Source organism: Marmota monax, unplaced genomic scaffold (assembly GCF_021218885.2).
Source record: "Marmota monax isolate L192 unplaced genomic scaffold, Marmota_monax_Labrador192_F-V1.1 WCK01_AAM20220418_F8-fsc00072, whole genome shotgun sequence".
Taxonomy (NCBI): Eukaryota; Metazoa; Chordata; class Mammalia; order Rodentia; family Sciuridae; genus Marmota; species Marmota monax.
The window spans coordinates 8,755,237-8,781,299 of NW_026692356.1; the positions used below are offsets into that span (position 1 = coordinate 8,755,237).

Below are 26,063 nucleotides of genomic sequence, written 5' to 3' on the forward strand. Positions count from 1 at the left end.
CACTGGACGAGTAGCCACATAAAATTGCCCAGAACCAAGTCCAGTTCCCTTTCACCAGCCTCCTTTGCATTTTCCCTCAACTGGTGAACAGAACCCAAAACATAGCAAAGGAAAAAGAAATAGAATTCTCTGTTTTCATCTTTATTTCAAGAGCCAAAGGACTGTTTATGTCCTTCCTCCAGGAAATAGCTGCTGGGTTTTTATTTGTTTGTGTTACCTGCTTTTCATTTATTTTCCTCTAATTACAACAGCTACCAGTTATCCAGTGAGTGCTATAAACCCATTTTCTATTATATATTATTTTATTTTCAACCCTTTGAAGGTTGAAATATTATTTTCCCCATTTCACAAATGAGATGAGGCTCAGGAAAAGTGATTTGTCCAAAGTCACAAGTAGATGGCATTTGAACTCAGCTCTGAGTAAGGACAAAGCCCACGTTCCCATCAATCACTCTGAGTCTCACTCTCCTTGGTTTGGTTCTTCCTAGGTCAGTCCAGAGGTTTTCCAGCAGGCAGATCTTTTCCCAGGAGTTCTGCAGGGTCCAGGTTAGCTACAAGTTACCTTCATCTCTGAGTACTTCTTCCCCAGCCATTAACAGAATTTTGATCCTATTACATTTACATCTACTTTTCAGGACTGGGATTTTGGATTGACTTTTAAAACAGTTATGCATTCCTCAAAGTTTGATTTCTCAAAATCCAGACCTCAGGACCATCTGGTCTTAAGTGTCTACATTTTTTGCTAATTCCATCACAGAGCACATTGCACTGGGCTCAGAGTAGGCCCAAGAGTTCTTGGATGAGCAGATCCCCAAGCTTTCCAAACACACTAGCAGGGTCTCCCCATCCTGCCCCCCAAGCTAGACTCCAGGTGGGTACTGGAGTCCTGCTGCACTTCAAGAAACCCAAGTTTTACTTGACAGTCACTCACCCAGTCAAAAGGGTCAAACTGACACCAAATGATATCACAAATGAGAGAGGATAAGCAATGGAAGTTTGCACTGTCCTTGGCTTAATATCAAGATGAGAACTGAACCAGGCTTCTTTGAAAGGTTTGTTGGGGAACCATCAAATCTCTTGGTAAAATTAAATGTGGCATCCAACATGCCAACAGCCTACATTACTATTCAATTAATAATCACTACATCGGTGTAGTCTTCCTCGCAAGCCCACGGTAGTAAAGATTGGCCAAGCCCTAGGGTATCTTCGACTCTCTTTAATAGCAGCTTCAACTCCCCAGGACTCACCTCTGGGTGCAGAGTCTAATGTAGGCATGAGACCAGGTCAGGATGCTGTGCAGAGTGTGTGGGATGGGTCCCAATCAACAGTGAATAAATTGTGAAAATTCAACTTCTGTTGGGATTTGTAAGCATCCTAACGCTGAGAAGAAACCATTCACCTGAGTGCTGTTACAAATGTTCTCCCTGAATGTTTTAACCCCTTGTTCTCCTGAGCATGTAAATAAAGATGCCACCTGTGGCTTGTCCAAGGGCAGAGTATGTTTTTGCTTTAAAAAGATATAGATCAGAAGCCAGTTACAAAGTACTTAGAGGGTCAAGAGCTATGGGAAAAGGACACCAGGTTCATGTAGATGAGGCAAATGATTATACTCATCATGTCTGAAATATCAGTGTTATGATTTATATCTTCTCATGATTTTGGCCTCCCCACAAAAGACAAGAGTGGGTTATAGTTAAAGCCTACTGGAACCAGGAAAGTAGATCCAAGGTCAGCTTTGGAAAAAGCATGCAGACACTTAGCCTTGCCTGAGATAATTGCCACGATATTTAATTTTTCCCATTGTGGGGAAACCTAGCCTCAGAACAAGTGACAAGCAGCTCATATCACTCTGCGACCAGGATACCATTTGCATTGTGACCTCACATAGACCCCATGGCCTCCGTGAGTCTCTCATCCAGTTGTAAAGGTTAATTATGTTTAAAAATCACCCACGTGAGGTTTTCAGATGCAAATTCATGCACGAATATACCAAATGCCTCCACACTGCATTGGTTGCTAATCCTGGGTTTCTTAAGAACACTTGAAAATTCAGCATGTTCAAAGAGCTAGGACTATTTTTGTTGAAGAAATAATGTGTTATGTAGTCGAAGGAGCAGAGGCTGGTTGGAATCCTGGTGACCTCTGATAGCTCCGACTTGCTGTCCCTCTGGAATGGAAGTCCTAATATCATGCATGGGGTCCTCTGCCAGGAGTAACAGGCCCAGGAACCAGGTTGCTCTGCAACAAGCAAAGTCTGGACTGGAGAGGAATAGGTGGAACTCAATTTGGAGCTCCTGGAGATCTCGTTCATGTTTGATGGATGAGGCAGGAATGAGCCTTCCATGCTTACTCCCCCATAGAACACACTCAGTGACTACCCTAACATGAATGGATGTTTTCCTGCCCTGCACCTGGAGTCAGAGATTTGACCATACCTCGCATTGTCCATTTTAGTAGGTATGTGGTCAGTACCCACTAAGTGCTCAGCACTGTTTCGTTGTCCAGCTGACCACACTCCATCAGCGAGATCAGAGCACATAAGCCTCCAGAAAGTGTTACCCAGCATCCCACCAGATTCCCCAGGCTCCCTAGGGTTGGAAACTATGGATCAGCTAAGTCATCTTGACAATCTTTTCATAAGTGATTTCAAGATGCAATTAATTCCTCTGAAATTATCTAATCCATTTTAAAAAGTCATCTTGATTTTCTTGATTTTTTCAGAAACTAATTTGGGATTGTGTTTTTTTCACCTAGGAAAACCTCTTTTTTGTGATGGAGTATCTCAACGGAGGAGACTTAATGTACCACATCCAAAGTTGCCACAAATTTGATCTTTCCAGAGCCACGTAAGAGCCCCATAAAGGGTTTGGAGGGGGGGGAGTCCTTGTTCATGTGTACTAAGTGCCCACAGAACGTTTTTCCCATGTGGTATCTTTCCTGCTTCCTCACTTGGCACACCTGAATCCAGGAGCCAGGTAAACCTTTGGGAGTATTATCAAACCAGGTAACAATTTTCCCAGTTTGCAAACTTGAGATTCATGACAATTTATTACATATCTCCCTGTTATAAAAAGAACTACTTGGTTTCTTAAGTAGCCACCCCAGTTCATCACGCTTCTAAATACTGGATCGCAGAAGCAAATATTTGTCCTTTAGGAAGAAGGTGATCAAATGGAACACAAGTCTGCAAGGTGTGAAACTTTGAGCTGAGGCTTAGTGGAAAGGGGTAAGGCAACTGGTTCCCCGGACATGAGAAGGAAGAAACTAGAAGAAGCATTTAACGCTACCTGAGAATAAACTCTCCCCTTCTTTGGCATTAAACAGCCCTAGATGCAAGTGAGATGGAGCAGGTGTGTTTACCTGGTGGGACTAAGTTCCACAGCACCTGCCTGCACCAAGCCCCCATGGGTCCTACTTCCTGCATGGTAAACACACTATGACATTCAAGCAAAAGTAAACTATGCCGTTGGGCTCATTTCTAAATAATAGATATGTGTCAGCTTTCTTTGCTGACGTTCTTTGCTTGATACCCAATTATCTATCACCCACCTCCACCTGAACACTCAGAGTGGTTTAGGGTGAACTGGGCTGAAAGAGAGACTTGATGCACCAGTTCCTGCAAAACTCCTGGCAGGAGTGATGGCTGTTTTGTCAAATCTAGCGAGAAGCACTTTGCCACTCTTGTTGCCTCCAGGAACCCTCCACAGAGTCCCCACAGATAGTTTTATCAGATCTCTACAGCAGTAATATCACTGGGCATTATTGTGTGTTAGAAACAATCCACTCAGTCCACCGTCCTCTCCAGCTCTGTAACGCATGAAACTGGCCGGGGCACATACTGCTGATCTGTTTTGCCCTAAATGTCTTCCAGGAGGGAGACTTTTGCTCTCTTCCACAAGACCCAGAAAGTCTCACTTCCAGGAAGCTCTCCCTCATATCTGTGCTTAATCCCACTAGAGAAGTGTAAACTCATTTCCTTTAAGTCTGCCACCAATTAGATACAGAGTAACTTATCAACTTGCATCTTCTAATATCCTCTTTCCACCTCTCAGGCTATGTTTCTTGCCCAGGCTCAACATTGTCAATATGAAAGCAAACCAGCCAGGTCTGTTGGGAATGGCCCTGCAGACAGCCAGCCATTGGGCTCCAAGTTTTAAAATTAAGCCCAGTTTTAAAATTAAGGAGAAAATTATTTTTGTATTATCATACACTATGACACTGAGTGTTTGTGTATGTTCTATTAGCAAAAAATAGAGGCATGAGCATTGCAGTTTAAAATAAAAGAACAAGTTGCAGATGGAAGCCAGGCAAATTTAAGACACCAGCTCTGGTTCATACTCCCCAGGCTGATGCTGCTAACAGACCATGAGTCCTGGATTTCCAAAGTGTAGAATGGATGACATCTTCCTTGTTAGGATTAAGCAAGATTATGGGCGTCTACCATTTAGTCAAGGACTGTCTGCACATAGGTACCAGACTGGGTTGGGGGCTGGCTGTGTTCTGTCAGTACATTGCCATTTAACCTTTGCTCTCTTTCCCTCAGGTTTTATGCTGCTGAAATCATCCTTGGTCTGCAGTTCCTTCATTCCAAAGGAATTGTCTATAGGTAAATTGTGCTTTATGGAAACAAATACTAAGCTATCCAATTTCCTGGCCCCATTCATTTAATCTTTGCCCTTGGGTGCTATGCCTTGGCTGGGGAGTGTGCCTTTGTATTAGAAATTCTCCACCCAGAACACATGGATGGTGATCTGCCAACAACCAGCTAATGAGAAATTCCAGGCTCCACACAAGAAGGTCCTAGCCTTATTCTGTCCTTTATTGTGGCCCTTACTCTTCTCCTCCCTTTCACCCCCATCTCTGATTTCCTTCTACTACTCTGATTTCTCTCCAGCATCTTATTTTCTCCCTCACTGGTTTTCTTTTCACCACCTGTTCTGGTTCACATTTGCTTTGTGTCACCTACCAATGCTTATGAGATCAGGGAAGGACATTCTTTCCAGAACTCTCACACAGAACCTGCAATCCTACAACCTGGAGAATTGTGCAGAACACCTCCCTATCCTCTTTCCTAAATCCAAAATTCCTCCATTGTGCAATACCATTTCATACTCTGCTGCTGCCAAAGTCCTTAGATGAAAGCTATTGTACTTCAATTTTCTCACTTCTTTTCTCAAAACATAGCTGACACTTACTTAACATCCATATCTTCAAAAGCACAGTTGTCCAATTTCCAACTCGCTCTAGATTGCGGGGAGTGGGGGGGGAGAAAAAGAAACTGATGAGGATCTGACTGAGCTACTGGAAATCAGCACAGGGACCTCTTCTGTGACAGACTCACAATAATGACCTGGAATCACCAATAAATGCTCCATTGTGCTCCACTGGGATTGTTGAGAACAGCAGGCTTCACAGAGAGATGGTTGATATTGAGGCTTTGGTGCTCACTGAGCATGCTGCCATTGTCTGGGAAATGTAGTTAGGAAGGAGGAACACCACAAATACATACACACACACACACACACACACACACACACACTTTTCCAGGGGATGCCCACATGAGGGCTGCTGTATTTAGTATCACAGAATTAAAGACCTAGAGGAGGTTTGGGAAGTCAGACTTCTTAAGCAGGCTCTTTGAACCTATTTTTTTAATCTATCTTCAAAATGATCAGATTAAGAAGCTGATTTATATCCTTTCATTTTTAATGCTCAAGAAATTGAGAAATATAAGAACATTATTTGACAACCTTGATTATGATCCATGGCTGACAGGCTGGCTTGTTTATTATTTATTTATTGATACTAGGGATTGAACCCAGGGATGCTTAACCACTGAGCACATCCCTAGCCCTTTTTTATTTTTTATTTTGATTCAGGGTCTCACTAAGTTGCTGAGTCTGGCCTTGAACTTGCAATCCTCCTATCTCAGCCTCTCAAGCTTCTGGAATTGTAGGCATGCACCCCTGTGCCCGGCCAATGGGTGTTTTGAATCTGTGTTTATAATGCCTGCCATATACCTAAAATGTAATACTTGTACCTAGGTATTGAGTAGATGATGTGTGATGGATGGATGGATAGATGAAAATTTAGAAGTTAGAAGGGAGAGAGAGCCAAAGATCGTAGGGCCGGAAAACACCTCATGAATTTCAAAACCCATGTGCCCCTATGCATCTATTCCTCTTCATCACAGTATTTTTCTGGTCACACCATCTTGTAAATTAATGAACAAAAAGACCAGTCAGGGTCTAAGTTAAGCTCTAATGTCACAATCAACATTCGGAGCCCTTGCTGTGTCCACATGTGAGAGTCTTCTTAGGCATGAATAAGAAAGAATATTGTGTTTGTTTTGTATGCACATGAAGTTGTAGGAGGTCCCTGAAAAAGGCATCATGAAATAGTTAAGACTATTTAATGAGGCTAGCCCATCGGTTGCATGTTCCACCCCCATTGTTGAAGGCAGCAAGCTGGATGTAGAGATGGGTCATAGTGAAGTTTTGATGCTGACACTGAGATTAACTTGCTTCAAGGAATCTCTCAGCTTGTATGTGATTTCGCTGATCTAAACTTTTAATTTGGCAACTGAATTAAAAGAGGGGATTCTATTAATTTCCTTTATTTGACCAAACAATGAAGATTTTTATGAGCTTGTTCACAAAACCGATCTATTGGTCTTGAAAGACTGTCTTAAGAAACTACCACAAATTTGGTAGCTTAAGAAAATGGAGCCTTGGGCTGGGGATGTGGCTCAAGCGGTAGTGCGCTCGCCTGGCATGCGTGCGGCCCGGGTTCGATCCTCAGCACCACATACAAACAAAGATGTTGTGTCTGCCGATAACTAAAAAAAATATATATTAAAATTCTCTCTCTCTCTCTCTCTCTCTCTCTCTCTCTCTCTCTCTCTCTCTCTCTTAAAAAAAAGAAAAGAAAATGGAGCCTTATTTTCAGGTTCTAGAGTCCAGAAGTCCAAAATCAAGGTGTTGGCAGAACCATGTTCCTACCAAAGGTCTAGAGGAGGACCCTTCCTTGCTCCTCCAGCCTTTGGTGGCTGCAGGCACTCCTTGGCTTATTGCCTCATCATTCCAATCTCTGCCTTTATCTCCATATGGCCTTCTCTCTGTGTATATCTCTCCTCTGTGTGTCTCTTAGAACCACACTTGAAAGAATTAGTCCCCACCCCATGACAATCCAGGATGAAATCTTCTTAAGATAGTTAAGTATATCTGCAAAGACCTTTTTTTTTTTTTTTTTTTTTTTTTTGCTAAGCAAGGTCACATTCACAGAGTTTTGGAGGTGAGGACATGTATATGTGTTTTGGGGACCCAGAATTCAACCTCTACAACTGGTGTCACTGAGGGTCCACCAAATCCCTTTGTCAAGCATTGTAGTGACACAAAATGTATAGAAGTCCCAACCCCAAACACCTAATGAAGCCACTTCCTGCAATTTTCTAAAAGTAGAATTGCATGGAAAAAAAAAAACACAAGAAGTGCATTCTTTAAAAGTGCAAGGGAATCTGATTCCAATTAAAAGTGCAAGTGCCAAGGGAAGGAAAGCCCTCTGTGGATGTCAGTGGAGTCTGCCAACCAAAATCCCTACCTGAGAAAAAAGGATTTCATAAAGGAGGACAAGCTTTGCACATGGAAAAAGTGACTGCAGAAAAGGCACAGAAATAGAAATAAGAAGGTCAAATAGAGGAAAAATAAACAAATTTGTCCAACTTTAACAAAAGGCAATGACATTGGGCAGAAGCAAGAATTGAGAGCATGAGCTACAGAGAACCAGGTGGTGACACCATCTTTCACCACCTGCTGGGAACTGAAAGACAGTGGCCTCTTATAAACCGTCAGTCACAGACCCTGAATTGGGTTAAATGTAAAAACAAGGACCTGAAAAATTCATAGACATGGAAAGAGAAGACTCTAGAGCCTCAACCCTTAGAATGTTAGAACAGAAAAGAAATCTAAGGTTATGTTTTGTTGTTGACAAAACTGGATCTAAACCATACACCTGAAGACACTTCCAAATGCTTTCTCATGGATTATCTCATCTGATGTCACAGGAGACAAGCAAGTGAACATCATTAACCCCGTTTTATATGTGATAAATCAGAGACTCAGGGAGCAGAAGTAGAGTGACTGAACTAGCCATATAAAGCTGGAACTGGGAAGCCGTTGTTGACCCCCTCCACCTCTCTGAGTGGAAGAGCTCTGCTTGTACTGACCGCACAACCGAATGAAAGGCTTTTACTTGTTTCTGTTACACTTGATGCACTGAAAGCAGCTCCATGAGCAGAAAAAATGCACACAGGGACAAACCAGGGCCTTGGGCTCTGCAGTTCTATTCCAGGTCCTGATGTCCTGTGGGGTGAATGTGAGGAGCTAGCAGCCTGACATGCCTCAGAACATTCTAGGCCTTTGGGTTCTGTGGCATCTCCAGTTGGCCCAGGGGGTCTGGCTGGCCTTCTCCCCTCTCGTTCCTCATCCCCATGGAGGCCCGGCTTTGCAAGGCAGCCTTTCTAGACCTTTCCATTCTGACTTGCATCTCTCAAAGCTTCTATGAGCTTCTCTCACACAATCCCCAAAACATCTGTCCCACTTTAGAGAATGGATTAAAAATTGGACATGAAGCTTATTCTTCCTTGCCTGAGGCCCAGAGAACATTTATTTTTAGGACCAGTTAAAAATACATCCTTGTATATTTTAGCTAAACCAGTTTGATGAGAAAAACCAGGTGAGTTTGGGATAACCGGATGTGAGAAAAGACGGGGAAGGCATTTGTGTCCTAGCCCACTGAAGGGCCATGCTGTCTGGGATACATCACACCAACTCTAAGAACCTTTGTGTTTTTTCATCAGGAAAAATGTGGACAAAAAAATCATGATAATTAGAAATGGAGTGTTGTGAAAATCAACTGATAAGATGCATGTGCAAACAAGAAAATCCAATGCAAATTTTAGACATATCTAATATTTTAGATCATTATTCTTATGATCTATGTATAGCACCAGAACTGGATATCTAGAGATGACCCCAAATCATCCTTCACCCCAATTTCTGGGAACATGTGTGCATGGCTACAAATGGTGTGCATGTTTCATATAGCAGAAACTCAAAATGGTATCAATATGGCAGAGCATGTGGATTAAATAACGAACCTGAAATTCTTAGCATAAAATAAGCCTAACCCATAATTGGGATTAGTGGAATATAATCCACAAATCACAGTGAAATTGTGTATTTCAATCTAATGTAAGATGAGGAGGTAGAACACCAATACTCTCTAATGAGAAGATCTGGACTTACTGAGCATCTTCAGTCCTGATTATGAAAGTGTGACAGCATTTGAGCTCGGGAGATAGAACATCCGAAATGACATTACTGTGAGATGGACTTCAGGCCTTGCGGTCAGACAGAAAATGTGGGAGATGCCCTGATAATGGAGATGACCCAACTGGCCCAGTAGAGGACATCAACCCTGGGGATACCTGCTAATCTCTACTCTACCAAAACAGCCGCAATCCACTCTCAGTTTCTCTAGCTAACTCGCTGTTACAGAAGGTGGGGGAAACAATTAAGGGGAGCATTTAGTGAGCCATTCATTGCAACTGATAATCACTGTTTGGGGATTAATTCTTTCCACAAATATTATTGAGGGCCCGGTGCATGCGGTACTGTTAGCAGAGCCCGGTTCAATTACAATAAATAAGAAGCAATATGTTTCCATCCTAAAGAAGCTTCCCATTTTACAAAGGTAACAGACAAAACAAACATTGAAGGGAACTTTCAGAAATCATAAATATTTAGGACAAGTAATAACACTGGAACTTCTGCTTAAGCAAAAGCTAGGCCTCATTAGGAAACCATAACTGAGAAGGCAAACTCAGCAGAAACCAGGCAGATTCTCCCTTCTCTCGGTTTCTCTTTGGATTTGTGTGGCTTCTATCACTGCTCTTGGCCTAACTACTTCATTTTCCTCTTCTTTTACAAAGTAGTCTCATTTTCCAAGGGCAAATACCACAAGCAATCCTGGATATCTTCTTTCTCTCTTCTGGCACTTCACCAAGACAGATCAGTGCAATTCCAACATCCAAAAACAGGAAATGAATAGTCCAGTTGAGTTGATCCACTGAGGTAGAGGGGACAGGGTTACTTAATTGGGAGCAAAATTTCTGATAAGGGAGGCTGGGCAAGTCCTCCAAGAGGAGGTCCCCTAAGAGATGAGAAGAGCACCTACCCCTGCTCTCTCCCAAGTCACATTAGTTAACCAATGAGAGCAGCTGTAGTCTCCAGCAGCCACATCCCCTCACCTTAACAACAGTGGATCTCAGAAAGTTCAGAAATTCCCAGACAATAACAAAACCGGAAATGAAGTTAGATGTTATATGACAAACTAGAATTCATGAAATTCTATTAACTAAAATCTTAGATAAGATTTAAAAAAGATAAAACTTGAAAGTAATTGATGACAAGTCAATGTAATACCTGAATCATCTTTAAAGGGTCAATTTTGCAGGTAGAGGATGGGAAGAAACTGGGATAATGTCATGAAAAAAAGTACTGGAGGTTTTAGTTTATAATAAACTAAATATTAATTGTTAGTGTGAGGAAGCTGCAGAAACAACCAGAACAACGTCTTAGGCCACTGTGGCAAAAAGCGTGAGGGTCCTGACATGAGGCAGTGGTGCCTTAGAATCTGCACCAGTGAGATCAGCCACCAGGACGGTGTTTCCAGTCCAAACATCACCTCTCAAGAATAAAACAAATTCAAGACATCTGGAGGTGGAAGGGTCTGAAAACCTCATCATGTAAGGAACAAGGTCCCTGAACTTGTTGAAGGAAAGACAAGAGAGAACTTGATGTCACTTCTCAAATACTTGGGTACCTGTATAATAATGCTAGAGAAGCCAATGAGTAAAATTCACAAAGAGGTGTACATTGGTTCATTAATTTAAAAAAATTATCTGTTGCATTTATTGAAGAATAGAATTGGCTATTTTTAGAGGATACCAGTACTCTACTGAGAGAGAAATTTATGGACATGACATTCTAGTTTGGAGGGATTCTCATTCTAGAAAATTTTTCATTAGAAATAACCTTCTTCAACTGGACTTGGAATTAGGTGCAGTATAACATAATTAAAAAAAAAAAAAGACAGAACCATAGTATAAAATGGCATAAAAACAGCATTTTGTAAGGCTTTTCCCGCTTTGTTCCCCCCCCAGAAAAGGCACTGGCGTCAAAAGTCTCTGGTGGGGGTTCTGTCCCCGTTCATGAAGCACTACTCCTTGGTAAACCAGAAGGAAAAACAGCAGCAGCAATGACTGTTCCCTTGAGGAACTGGCCTGTCTGCCCTGCTGTGTATACAAGTATATACAAGTGAAGGCGAGTTGATGGTGTACCGTGTCGCAGAGCACCCTACTCCAAGCACCTCAGCCACCACCCACCAGGGCATTTCATTCTTAGCTGTCTCTTCATGTCCATTGTTTTAGAAAGCCCTCTTAAAAGTCAAGGGTGCTACACTGGGGAGATAAGCCAGGACATTTATAGACCACCTGTGGAGTCTGCAGACAAGAAACATGGATTGAGCTCTGGAGATGAACCAGAGCTGAGCAGGGCATGGGGGACACAAAAGTCAGAGGGAGGGTCAGTACCAAGCCAGCTGGCCGGGACAGCAGGGGCTGTGGGGAAAGCCTTGAGCATAAGCCACAAGTAGAAAACCGAGGACCAAGGAGCAGCCCGCAGTGAGCCAGGGGGAGGGAGGACCAGCCAAGCTCCCCCTGCACCCCCTCTTTGGCCCCCTCTCTGGCTGTGCCGAGATGAGCTACCACGCCCCCAGGACCAACCATTTTAAGTAAATTATTATCTATTCAAGTGTGGTTTTGCTTTTGCTTTTGTTTTTCAGGGACTTGAAGCTAGATAATATCCTGCTAGACAAAGATGGGCATATCAAAATAGCAGATTTTGGGATGTGCAAGGAGAACATGCTGGGAGATGCAAAGACCAACACTTTCTGCGGGACCCCTGACTACATCGCCCCGGAGGTAGGGTCAAGCCTCCTTGAAGGCCCTGTGCCTGCCCATCCCAGCTCAGCACACCTAGGACAAGTGCTTCCTCCTCCCTCAAATCAGAAGGTTTCCCATATTTGGGTTCAAGATTTTATATATATACATACATACATATATATATATATATATTTACTATTGGCTAAAACATAGCCATACATAGTTTGCTCCTATGATCTTACCAAGGCTGCAACTTACATTCATGAGGACATCGCCAGGGCTTGAAGACTCCAGCACTCCCTTTCAGTCATGGCTCTGACCCCACACCAGCCTTAAAACATGTTCATTCTGTTCAGACTGGTCAGAGGAGCCACTGGCGAGAGTCAGGTGGAAACGGGTTTAATTGCAAGACCCAAATAGCAATTTCCATGCTGGTACTGTGGAAGAATAGAGAGATTGCTAGAATTCTCAAGATCCCACTTTCTCTTATGTAAAATGGGTATAACACTGACACAATGTTATTGTAGACATTAAATGAGATAAAGTTAAACCTCATCCCACCCACTCCCCAAAATAATTATAGTAAGCAATAACAACAGTTGCTATCATAATCTGAGCACCCTCGGGAACAGTATTTGCTCAAAAGACATCTTTCCATCCAACTGAACCCCCATCTCTCTCCCTCTTTGTATGGAATCACCCCAGCTCTTCACTCCAGGGTGGTTAGAACCTGCCTTGCCACTCCATCCTTCCCAGAGCACAGTTCTTGTCCTCTTTGCTCTCTTTTATAGATCTTTGACTCTCTCTCCATCTCACTGAATGTTTGCTTAAAAATCTAATGTTATTTCTTATTCACTTTCTAAAACTTTTTTTTATTATTTTAAAGTAATTAAATGTATACAGGAGGTTGCAAAAGTGGTACCCTTCACCCAGCTTCCCCCAAAGGGTGCATTTCACACAGTTAGGGTACAACATCAAAACCAGGAGGTTGACATTGGTAGAAGGCACAGGTGGTTCTGTGCCATTTCCTCACCTGGGCAGATTGGGCAATCTCCCCTTTTATACCCAAGGATCCCGTGCAGGGCTTGCTAATCACTAGCCTTAAGAAGACAAGTAAATGGCCTAATTGACAGGTGTTCAGGAGGGTCGTCTAATAAGTCAGTGACAGTCAGCACTTTGATTTCTCAGATGAAACAAATTCAGTGACAAATCCTGATCTTTACCAACGTAACTGTAGCAGCTAGTGTCTGAGAACTGGGTGGTTTTGCACTGTGCTTATGTGGTATTTAACTTTAATTTAACCTTGTTTAAAGGCAATGTTGGCCTCTGTTCCACAAGAAATTACGGCTTTCAACTGTCAAGGAATTGTTGAGCTCACAGAGCTCGGCTCATTGATTTAATAACTTTCTGATATTAGAAACCTGGGCTGCTTTCAGGTTAGCACAAATGCAGATATCATGCAGTAAACCATTTCTAGTTTGAAGTGAAGCCAAAGCTAATTAAGGCACAAGGGAAGCAGACCTCAGAGGGGAGGTTCCCTTCCACTACGGAATTCCCTTAGCAAGAATTATACAACATTCGCTTGGCTCAGACCACGTCATTGTCACCCTCTCAACCTCATGTGAGCTGACTCTGTTTCCTTCCTCTCCACTTAGGATGTCACATTACGTTTACCTTGCTCTTATTCATTCCTGTCCACAAATGCCCCGCGCTATTTCCTTTCCTTGGCAAACCTTCCTTCCTGAGTCTGTTTCTACCTGCCTCTTTTAGAATTTAGCTGCTTCTCTCTCTCTCTCTCTCTTCCTCCCTCCCTCCCCCTCCCCCTCTCCCTTTCTCCCTCTCCCCCCTCCCTCTCTCCCTCTTTCTTTCTCTCTCTCTCCCCCCAACTTCACTCTCTCTAATTTTCTTTTTTTTAATTATTTTTTAATTTACATATGACAGTGGGATGCATCACAATTCTTATTACATTTATAGAGCACAATTTTTCATATCTCTGGTTGTATACAAAGTATATTCACACCAATTCGTGTCTTCATACATGTACTTTGGATAATAATGACTGAACTACATCCCCAGCCCCTCTCTTATTTTCAAGCATGCTTCTCTCCCCATGATCCCATGCTTCAGTTCTCAGCTCTTCCTACTGTAAATTCTCCATGACTATGCTTTTGGCTCCAGAATCAATATGTCCAGCCCCAACTTCTTGCTCAGACCCACATGTCCACGTTCCTGCCTGAGTTCTCTGACTACCTTCAAATATACAGTTCCCAAGCTCACTTGTCTCTTCTACTTCTTCCTCCCCTCCTCCACCTGTTCCCTTTCCCTTTTTTCTCCATTCTCGGTGAACCACATGTCATCCGTCTAGTTGCCTAGATAGAGAACTAGGAATTCCCCAAGTTTTCTCCTTCTTCCTTAACCCCCAGGTCCAAGCAAACTTCAAGACCTCCTAAAATTGAACCTCCCCTGGCTATCCACTCCCTCAACATTCTGAATTAACACTCTCCCTTGATTTCTTCTCTATCTTCAAAAGGAAGTCCTTTAATTTAGTCCCCAAAGTCCTTTAGTCTCCCCCCCCCATTTTTACTGGGACTCCCCCAGTCTAGGACATCAGCATCTCTTGCCCTGGATCCCAGCAAAGCCCTCTCATGTGACTTTCCTCCATCCACACCCATCCCACCCATCCCTCCATCCACTCATTCCCACCAATACCCATATATCCTCCTTAAATATCTTTGAATATTTTGATGATATTCTCTCAGCAGTTAAAAGAGCACCCCCAAAATCTGTGTATGTATCTATATGAGTCACATTCCCACTAATACAGATTGTGTGTTGTAACACGTGCCTCGAAAAGCCTATAATCACATTGAAGATGAGCTAAAAATAGTATTAAAAAACTAGCTTTTATTCTACTTATTACTAGCACAAAATCGTGTATGCTTCATTAATATTAGATTAAATAACTTTTTAAATCTTGGTTTGATACCTCAGAACTCTGGGATTGAAAGGTCTGATTCATTTATTCTAGTTCTTGGTTTTCATGTCTACAGTAACTGAAAAGATACTTCACAGAGGTACAATATGAAACAGACTTTATAATATGTACTTAAGGCAAGGATCATTGCTGACAATAGTGGATACAAGTCCATAATTCAAAGCAATGCTTTTGATACATTCACAATTTTTTTAAGCCCACCTCTTGTAGGCTAAAACATAACTAATGAGGTCCTCCTTGTTTCTACCTTCCTCACGTGTAGCTGACAAAGATCTCGTACAGGGAGTAAGAGAGACATCAGTGCTACCATTTTCTTACTTTATGCTTATGATTGCCTTATTTATTTCAGTGTTTTTTTTAACTCAAATGTTATGTTTGCCTTATTATTACTGTATTACCTTCAATCCAAGCCTCTTTGCAGATAACTTTTTAAAGACGTGTCATGTTGTGAAAATTAGTTTAATTAACAACAGAAGCCAAAATGGTAACACTCTAGGATTCATGGAAAGTCAATGAATGAGCCAAGTGACTGCCAGGCTGCTGCTGAGATGAGGTTTCCCACCCTTCCCTCAGGATACCAGATCTACTGTTCTAATGAAGTGAGGGTGCTAGGTCACTCTGCAAAGTAAATCTTCTTAAAGCCTAACTCCTTTCTCATTTTAGATTTTAAAAATTACTCTAAAATAAATATAAGTTCTAACTTTCTTCCCATGTCTCATGAGATGACCTGGTCACTATGAAGGCATGCACCACTTTGAAGCCACTGCTCTACCAAGTCCAGAGTTGCCCATGTCATGTGCAAACCTGCTACCCCAGTGCTTTACAATCTTTAAGAAATCCCCACTATCAGCTGAGTACAAGCCCAAATCCTGAGTATAGAGCCCTGATGAAACATCCAATCCCATGGACGTGTGCACCTTCCCCAACTCGGCCACCTACTCCACCTCTATTATCACATCCTGTTTCCTTGGTCATGGTCATCCCCACCTCTGGCCATGTTCTCCTGAATAAGCCCATGCTGGCTTCTGGAATAGTCTATTGTCTCCTGCTTGGTGTTGCCAGGGCACAGGAGTCTCCAGTTGACCAATGCACTGAGTGTTTCCCCATCAGGGACCATGATGTACCCACTGTGTCCCAAGTCACCTCCCTGCATCTCAGAGCAGGCACCCATCAGCTGTTTTCTGAATAAGTGGCCACACCAAGGTCACACCAAATGCCCAGGTCTAACTTGCACTGGATTCCCACCTTTGCAGTCTCCTTTCCTGTACCCAGCAAAATCCTCCCATTTGGGGGGACCCCACTGGCATGCCATCTACTTTGTGAAGTTTTTCTCTATCTCACTCATTCACCCATTGCCGTCTTCCCTTCCAAAGCTAAACAAATCAAGGCAGGTGGTTCTTCCTCATCTCACCCACCACCTACTGCTGTTCTAAGTTTCAGGCTGCCTTGTGCTGGGTCTTTGAGTCTCTGATTTCCTCCCTGATTGAAGTAGAAATGGCTCTATAGTTCTCAGAAAGCCAACCAGACGAGAGCCCAAAGCAGCTGGGACAAAGGCCATGGAGCCATCTAGCAGACACTGATCTCTCCTTTCAGGAGAATTTGGATCACAGAAATAAGTGCATTTCAGAGCAGTGTCAAGAACAATATCTAAAAAGTTAACTGTGCTTCCTGCAGCCTATGTCTCTTGAGACCCAGTGCTCCTCTCCAAATCTCCACTGTTCCTCCTGACATCCCACTGCAGGAGGGTCTAATGTATATAATTGGAGACCCCCAGCTCATTTTGACAAAAATAGGGATGCAGTAAAGCAGGGAAACGTCCTATTTTCTACTACACACTAGCCTGTCAGCCATGTGGGATTTTAGCACACAGAAGCAGCTCCTAGGAGAAAGGAGAGATGGCTTGGAAACTAAACAACATGGTCCCTGGGCGGTCACTTAGCATCAGAATAGCACTTGCCCCAATAGGCACATCTATGCAGACCTTGGTCACCAGCTCCGTGGCTGAAGGAGCTATAGGAATGGCTCACCAGAGGGGAGAAAGAGAGACCCTGTCATGACATGGAAGGCATTATGGTATTGTTCTGGTTTCTCAGGCTTGGAGTTATGCCTTTAAGGCTGAGTTCTTGGAGTAAAGACAGGGAAGGGAAAGGAGAAGGACAAAAGAAGAGACCACAGTAAGACTGAGCTAGGAAATAAGCCTCTCTAGCAGGTGCTGCTTGACCACAGTCTCTTCACCAATGGAGAAGCGCGAGCACTACCAGGCTGGGCAGAGCAGACACCAGAGACCACATCAAATATGAAAAGAGAATCAGGCATTGAATTCCCCAAGACCAGAACTCAGAAGAGAGCTTTCAACTAACTGAGCAATCTCAAACAAGAAACAACACTTCCCCAAGCTGTTTCCTCTGGGAATGACAACATCTCGTCCTTCCAGGGACACAATGTATGAAACATCTGCCATGTGTTCCTTCAGCTGACATTCCATTCCCTATGTGGCTTTGCATTTTGCTTCTTCCTCCTAACATAAGACTTTTTTTTTTTTTTACAAACATCCAAGTCTAGTAGGTTTGCTTTCCACCACAGCCATCTCCTGTCCTCCAAATTTCTTTTCATTAGAATGGCCAAAATGAAGTTGTTTACAATGCGTTGCTCCGAGCAGTTTCTGATTGCTTTGGCTCCCTCTTGTGGTGAGTCTTGGAAATTGCATGTGAACTTGGTCTCTGATTTAGGGCAAATTTGAACTGAGGATGCATGTTCAGTGTGTGGCTTGCATACTCCATACCTTCCGACAGTAAACAAGGAAGTTGTTGAAAGGTCAACACTCAACATCTTTTTTTCCTGGAAAATGAATCAGTGATAAAATAGAATTTTAAAAGACAAAATTTAGTTGGGATTCCAGACTTGAAACTTCTTCCCTAGCAGATAGACCAAGCCTGCCATCAAGCCATATGTAGATCTGAGAAATCCGAATGTCTGATTTCTCCATATGAACAGTTGTCATCCTTGGTTATTCTCCCATGACAGCCACACAATTCAATTCTGCATCATAATGACTACACCATGACTCCCGAGTTGACCAGTCATGATTAGCTAGGTTTTGGGGACAAAGAGTTGGTCAGCTCATGTCTCTGGATGCTTAATTACCACAAAGACTTTGTGCAGGGATGCAGGCCAGGTAGAAGTCAGTGAAGCACGTGGACTTGGTTCCAATGTTCATGCCAGAGGCACTGGAGCACTTAGATGTGTGCTAGCTTTATTGGGTCCAGTGTCTGCCACCAGGTCTTCATGTCACAGATGGGACTATGAAAGCTAAGAACATGGTTCAGCATTTTCTCTTAAAGTCAGAGGGAAAACAGAAGTTGAAACTCTATGGTGTTTACTCAAAAATCTTGGCATTGTGCGTTCATTTCTCTCCGTCATCAGCTATCTAGAGATAGTGTTCAGAGTGGGCTCTGTTGAGACCACATATTATCTTCACCAACCATCATTTACTGAGTGCCCTGGAGGAGTTGGAAGTATCATCAGTCACCAGCGTCATCTATTAATTATGTCTCTGCCTTTTGGCCACACAGATCTTGCTGGGTCAGAGGTACAACCATTCGGTGGACTGGTGGTCCTTTGGGGTTCTCCTATATGAAATGTTGATTGGCCAGTCCCCTTTCCATGGGCAAGATGAGGAAGAGCTGTTCCACTCCATCCGCATGGACAATCCCTTTTACCCACGATGGCTCGAGAAGGAGGCCAAGGACCTTTTAGTGAAGGTAAGAAATGTGGTCAAGAAGGTTTTCATAAGATTAGTGGTAGATTCTCTGCTCAGTATTCCCACTCACTTCTAGATTCTGACCTTCATGTGACAGAGCAAATACCAACTATATTGAACTAGATTTAAATGGTATACCCACCATTATCTGTTTCAGCTGAGGCACCAATAATATGAGCATTAGGTATCAAAAGGAGTTTGAGACAAACCCTCTTGTGCATCATTTATAAAAAGAAATGCCTCCAAAACTGTTCCATGACTCTTGAATGCTATTACTTGGATATAGTTGGTCCTTTTAATGATCACCCTTTGCAGCTTAAAACTTAATCTTTTGTTTCTCATATACAAAGTATTGAGTCCAACTTATCTTCCCTGACCCTGGTTTAAACCTTGACATGACACTTCTGCTCACGCTCAGGTGAAAGATGAACCTATTGTCACTCATAGGTCATGAAACACTGTTTCAGATGAGAAACTGAAACTATCCTGATCAAGACCTTAGTGATCATGTCCATCTTAACACGAAAGCTCAGACTTCTGCTCCCTTTCCACTGGTTGGAGTTCACGGCTGGCGCTGCTCACCTTTGGAGATGGCTGATAATTGTGTGTGGTTGACTGTGTCCTTGTTCTCTTCCTCTCCCACTGAGGGTGCTTCAGACCACACCAGGTAGAAACCAAGTGAGGACGGAAGGGCAAGGAGAAGAGACAGTTCTCACATGGCCACCAGCTTCACACTCCAAATCCACCAATGGCTCAAGCTGAGACTTCGTGAGGCCTTCTAGTAGATTCTATGGAAATACTAATGCTTGGGGACATTTTTGGCTAAAACCTTTGAAATACAGGCTGTGCAGTCCAGACCCTGGACTAGGTATTACATCAAAACTATTAGGCAATATGCTTCCTCTCTATCTGTCATCCACCTAGCAATGGTCTCAAGAAGTGTCTAAAATGCATGCAGACCAGCTCACCCCTCACATGCCCTACCCATTGTGCAATGGAAACATCCATGTATCCCTCACTCTAACAAGCTCTGGGAGGCCAGGCTACCGCCATCCTAGCAGCAAATCCAAAAGCTACCATCCAAGCAGAAATCAGAACCCCATCCATGATAACCCAAGACACATTAGAAATCTGTATAAAGTAGTATAGATGGACACTGTACTCTGAGAACCACAGCCATGACTGAGGAGCCCCAAGGCAAACCAATGAAGGAACTAAGAACACCTGGGAGCCATCATTAAGGGTCATATAGATAGAATACTAGATACAATGCCAGTTTTCCTTTTTTGAGGATATAAAACACCATCCATAACATATGAGTTTTAACAAGTGGTAAAATATGAAAATGAATACGGCAATACAACATGCCAACATATATGAATACGATAAGCCTACATTTACTGTGCTCTTCCTGCAAATGTTTGGATCAGAGACCCATCCATGTGGCCAAGAGGCCAGCAAATCTAAAAGAAGTGGACCCAGAATATAGGGATTTGGAAAAAAAAACATTATTTGTTCTCTAGAATCTCCTGTGTCAGCTGGTTTAAAAAGATCATTTAGAAAAATAATTTTTAACCTTGTTCTCATTATAGTAAAAATGGGAAAAGGAACAAGATCCTTCAACATTGGAAGCTATCACTTGGTATTAAATCACAACTTTGAAGAATATCCCCATCTTTTTTCACTAGTCTCCTTTCTTCTCTTGAAGAATTGGAATTAAATGTCAAGGGATTACACTTCCACCTCTTAACACAAGAGACAACTTGCTTAAGGTACTAGAAACTTTGAGGGTACTCCAGGGCTCTACCTGGGAATGGAGATCTTGACTCTGAGAGACAAAGCTCTCACAGGATCCTCAGCCCCAGGTTAATGGAATGAGGTATTTTAAAACCAAGGGCTGTTCCATTCCACTTTCACTTTCTGTGAGCCAAGCAAGCAATAAAAGAAGGAAACTCCCTGAACGGCCAATTAAATTCACTTTTAATAACTAAACAAAACACGTGTAAATGAAAGCTAATTTCAAAATTATCCAATTAAAAAAAGATGACAAAGGTAAAAATAAGCTAGTGGGATTTGAACATAAACAGTTTCACTTTATGTAAAGCTAGTTTAAACATTATTACAATTCCTACAGTGAGTTTATTCTTATTCTTATGAAGGACTTCAATACTTTATTTTTTTTTAATTTTTTTGTTGGTTGTTCAAAACATTACATAGTTCTTGATATATCATATTTCACACTTTGATTCAAGTGGGTTATGAACTCCCATTTTTACCCCATATACAGATTGCAGAATCACATCAGTTACACATCCATTGATTTACATATTGCCATACTAGTGTCTGTTGTGTTCTGCTGCCTTTCCTATCCTCTACTATCCCCCCTCCCCTCCCCTCCCCTCTTCTCTCTCTACCCCCTCTACTGACATTCATTTCTCCCCCTTGTATTATTTTTCCCTTTTCCCTCACTTCCTCTTGTATGTACTTTTGTATAACCCTAAGGGTCTCCTTCCATTTCCATGCAATTTCCCTTCTCTCTCCCTTTCCCTCCCACCTCTCATCCCTGTTTAATGTTAATCTTCTTCTCATGCTCTTCGTCCCTACTCTGTTCTTAGTTACTCTCCTTATATCAAAGAAGACATTTGGCATTTGTTTTTTAGGGATTGGCTAGCTTCACTTAGCATAATCTGCTCTAATGCCATCCATTTCCCTGCAAATTCTATCATTTTGTCATTTTTTAATGCAGAGTAATACTCCATTGTGTATAAATGCCACATTTTTTTTTATCCATTCATCTATTGAAGGGCATCTAAGTTGGTTCCACAGTCTTGCTATTGTGAATTGAGCTGCTATGAACATGGATGTAGTAGTGTCCCTGTAGCATGCTCTTTTTAGGTCTTCAGGGAATAGACCGAGAAGGGGAATAGCTGGGTCAAATGGTGGCTCCATTCCCAGCTTTCCAAGAAATCTCCATACTGCTTTCCAAATTGGCTGCACCAATCTGCAGTCCCACCAGCAATGTACAAGTGTACCCTTTTCCCCACATCCTCGCCAGCACTTGTTGTTGTTTGACTTCATAATGGCTGCCAATCTTACTGGAGTGAGATGGTATCTTAGGGTGGTTTTGATTTGCATTTCTCTGACTGCTAGAGATGGTGAGCATTTTTTCATGTACTTGTTGATTGACTGTATGTCTCAAGGACTCAGTTTTGCTTAAAGGCACATTTAAAGCCGGCTGTAATTTCTGCTTTTACTTTACACTTGGTTCTGTGAAAAACGCAGTGTAAAGTGTATGTGTCAGCCCCAGCTGCTGTAACAAGACAAACTAAGTGGCTTAAACCATGCACCTTTATTTCTCACAATTCTGGGGACTGAAGTCCAAGTCCAAGATGAAGGTCCCACATGGTAGGTTCTTCCTGGTGATGGCTCTCTTCTTGCTGGGTCTTCACATGGTGAGGAAGAGACAGCAAGTATGAGCACTCTGCTGCCTTTTTCTCATAAGGACATTAATCCTGTTTGATCAGGGCTTCACCCTCATGACCTCATTTAACCTTAATCACTAACCTAAAGTCCCCATCTACAACCTATTGGGAGTTAGGGCATCAATGTGTGAATTTTGAGGGGACATAACTCAGTTGCTGGCATGATGCTGCACTGAGAAGCCTGGACCAATAAAGTCCCTGGATGAAGACCAGGCCTGTTCTGAGGGCCAAGGGCACCTTCAGACACAGAGGCTGTCTTCAGACAAGTCAAGGAATGGATGCCTGGAGCCAGTTGCAACCCCCTAACACCTGCCGATGCCCCCAGAAAGCCAGCTTTCCCACCATGTCTCCCAAACCCAGGGACCTCAGGATCTGAGATAGCTTCAGGCAAAGATGGAGAGTGGAGGTGGGACCCCGGCCAGGTGGAGACAACCAGAGGTAACTGCGGGAGGAAGCTAGGAGTGGCAATTTCCCAAGTGAGAAAGACTAGGAAGAAGGAAAAGATTGCTTCCTGTTGGGGAGAAAAGGGGAATATTCATGTGCCCAGAAACCCACTGAGCAATACAAGGAGAAAATATCGATACCCCAAATGACCTAGATGGATCTCAAGGGCAAGAAGTCAATCTCAAAAGTCATGTATTCTATGAGTCCAATTACATAACATCATTGACATTATGTCAAGGTGGTGGCCCAGATCCACACATGTGACAAAATGTCCTAGACACACACACATCATTCCAACGCCATTCCTGGCTTTGTTATTATGCTACCATTATGTGAAACATAGCCATTGCAGAAGACTGGCGGCCAAAGACACAGGAGACATCTCTGTACAAGCTTTCCAATGTGCCATGAATCTGTAATTATTTCAAAATTAAAAGCTTAAAAGCATAAGTAAACATAAGGGTAAATGCCATGCAAACACACACACACACACACACACACACACTCACACACACAAATTCAACATGTACAGAGTAGTGTCAGTGGCAAAAGAAAGATTTGCCATGAGAGTAAGAAATAAATTTGATGAATTGAACAGAAGCCATGACAAGTGAGAATAAAGAAGAGAGACTAGTAGGCACAAGAGGTTTTAAAGCCATATGAAAGAGTCTAAGCTTAGTATTTCCCACATGAGTTAGTAAAAATCCCATGTCCTTTCTCATGCCCATATTCCAGAAGTTGGGCTGATTAAAACTTAGTTTCCATCATTCAATTTGCTGCCAGTGACTGGCTTCCAGTTCTGTCTCTACCTCTCAGCTGCTTTGACCCAACAACCCCCACATTCTCAGGCCCTTTGTCTGCAAAAGTCAAAGGTAACACCATTTCTCAGAAATTTCCTCCAGGAACTTCTGCGTGATGTTGTGAAACCTAGAAGTCATGGGTCCTCTGGAAAAGCTGAACAAAGCAGCCTTCTGTGACTTCCGTTATAAGCATCAGCGTCAGGCTGTATCCCTTACCCCTCATAACACATGGGGGCATGTAGAGCACTGAACAAATTTCATGTCAAGAGCAGCTGTGATCCATCAAGAATTCCCGGGGGTGGGGGACACTGTGGTCCAGCTGATTACTGCCAAAGAAAAATCTTTTCCTCCCTATTTATTCATGCAGGATGTCCTGTCCATTTGTTTGAAAATGATGAAAAACTAATGATCTTGAACAGAAATGTTTCCCTTTCAATAGACGTATCTAAGGAGGGACTGAACAGAGGGTGGATTCCAGGTACGACCTGTCCCAGCCGATGGTGGCCCTCCTCAGCAGCTAGGAACTGCTTGCTTCCTTGCCCAGGCTGTCAAACAGATTTAAACAAGCTCCAGCTACGTCCTGACCATTCATGCTAGAGTGTGCTGTTTCCTATCAATGTAAACCACCCTTCTGACAGCTTTTAAGGGCAATGACAAATCTTTCTTCACCAACTTTATTTCCCTGGAGCCAGTAACCTTGACCTCCTCAGGAATGGTCATCCTCAAGACTGTAGGCAGGTCAATTTGCTTCAGGCAGAAAAAAATTATAATTCACTATTCTGTGCAAAACTAGAAAAAAAAATATTGGACTTTGAAGCTGTAGATCACATGATCTTCTCATCATCCATTTTACTTTTTAAAGTACACTTTGGACATTTCACAGGTACATAAACCAAGCTCAGAAGTCTCTTTGTCACAGTTTTCTTAGTACAAATGCCACATGTTTGCCAAAAAAAGGAAATGGAATGGAAAACTAGTGTGGTACACACCTGGCCCAGGGCAGCTACTTCTAACTTAATTTTGAAAGCATTTCATTACAACATCAGCTAGTTGGGGGCACATTCTTGATGCACTTAAACCTTCTATCTACTCCTGTTTCATCAAAATATCCTTAAGTGGTGGAGGTCATTTACTAGGATCATTTCCAGGAAGGAGAAACAGGGCATGTCACTTATTCCCTCAGTTTCTGAAAATATCACCATCTGTTGAGTTTAGCTTTGGAGTCCACAGGAAAATATATGCCACTGTGAACTTGGTGCCTTTTCTGTAAAGGAAGCTAAAAAGAGAAAGCAGGGGGCTAACAGAAGAACAGCAGCTAAACCACATGGAAAGACAGGGTATTCATTTAGGCAGCCACCATTTGCTGAACATCTACTTTGTGCATGGCACTCGGCTAGACTTTGAAAGAAATAGAATACAGTCTGCTTTCCAGATGTTACAGACCAATAGAAGACAGTCTTGGGACGTGGGGGGGAGATGCAGGTGAGAATTTCTGTAGTGGGAGATGGTCTGTGGCACTCAGCAGAGAGACCACCTAACACTAAAAATAGGAAAGAGGCTGCCAATCATTGAGAGCCTGCCACTGACTAGATGTGTCATCTTGAGCCAGTGACTTAGCTATTCTGAGCCTCAGTTTCCTCAACTGACAACTGGGATAACAATACAGTATCTGCTTGTTGAACTTGTTTTTAAAATCAGGACAAGGGCATGAAATTCCATTTAAACAGGAGAAATAAATACTGAAGATCTATTGGACAGCACTGGAGTTAACAGTAGTGTTCAGTGTAATGGAAATTTGAAGAGCACGGAGTTTAATGTTCTTATCACACACGAAGGTTTAAGTCTGTGAGGTGATGGATATGTTTGTTAGTTTGGTTCAGTCATTCCATAATGTATATGTATATCAACATATCACATTGTACCCCATAATTACGTACAATTAAAACAAATAAATCAAGTCAGGATGATGTAGCTGAGGCATCTAGCACAGAGCCTGACTCTCAAGGACAGCCATGGGGATGAGTGACATTATCCATCACAAGCCCCAAATGTTGCCTGGGGCTCATGGATATTCGAACTCTAGAAATGACCTTGATTAGTCCTTGTTTACAGATGAGGACCACTAAGGTTTGTATCTTAAATGTCTTGCAAAAGGCCCATGTGCCGATGGCTTAGTCCCTGGCTTGCAGCTGTTGAGAGATGGTGGAGCTAGTGAGAGGGCTTAGGTCATCAGCACATGTCCTTGAAGGGGACTATGGGACTCCAGTCCTTCCTCTTCCTCTCTGTTTCCTGGGTGCCACAAAGTGACCAGCTCTGCCCCACCATGGTTTCCCACCAGGACATGCTGCCTGAGCCCAGGCCCAAAAGCATCAGGGCCGATCATGCACACATTGAAACCTCTGAAGCCATGCACCAAAGCAAACCTTTTCTCTTTTTAAGTTGGTTGTCTCAACTATTTTGTTACAGAAATAGAAAGCTGACTCACACAAGGACACTGAGACTCAAAACATGCACTCAGTGCCACGTGGGTAGTAAATCTCTTGGGTAAACAGCCCAGTGTTCTTTGCATGGCACAGAT

The 26,063-nt window shown here is 42.7% G+C and overlaps 1 protein-coding gene across 4 annotated transcripts in view; it reads left to right on the forward strand.

The window, feature by feature from the left end:
• Prkcq (protein kinase C theta) overlaps positions 1-26,063 on the forward strand; it is a 123,724-nt gene that overhangs the window by 92,500 nt on the left and 5,161 nt on the right. For all 4 annotated transcript variants that reach the window (XM_046442368.2, XM_046442369.2, XM_046442371.2 and 1 more), the window contains 4 exons: positions 2,755-2,846; positions 4,544-4,606; positions 11,905-12,043; positions 18,572-18,760. In XM_046442368.2, coding sequence (XP_046298324.1) covers positions 2,755-2,846; positions 4,544-4,606; positions 11,905-12,043; positions 18,572-18,760 — 483 coding nt within the window. The remainder of the gene's footprint in view (positions 1-2,754; positions 2,847-4,543; positions 4,607-11,904; positions 12,044-18,571; positions 18,761-26,063) is intronic.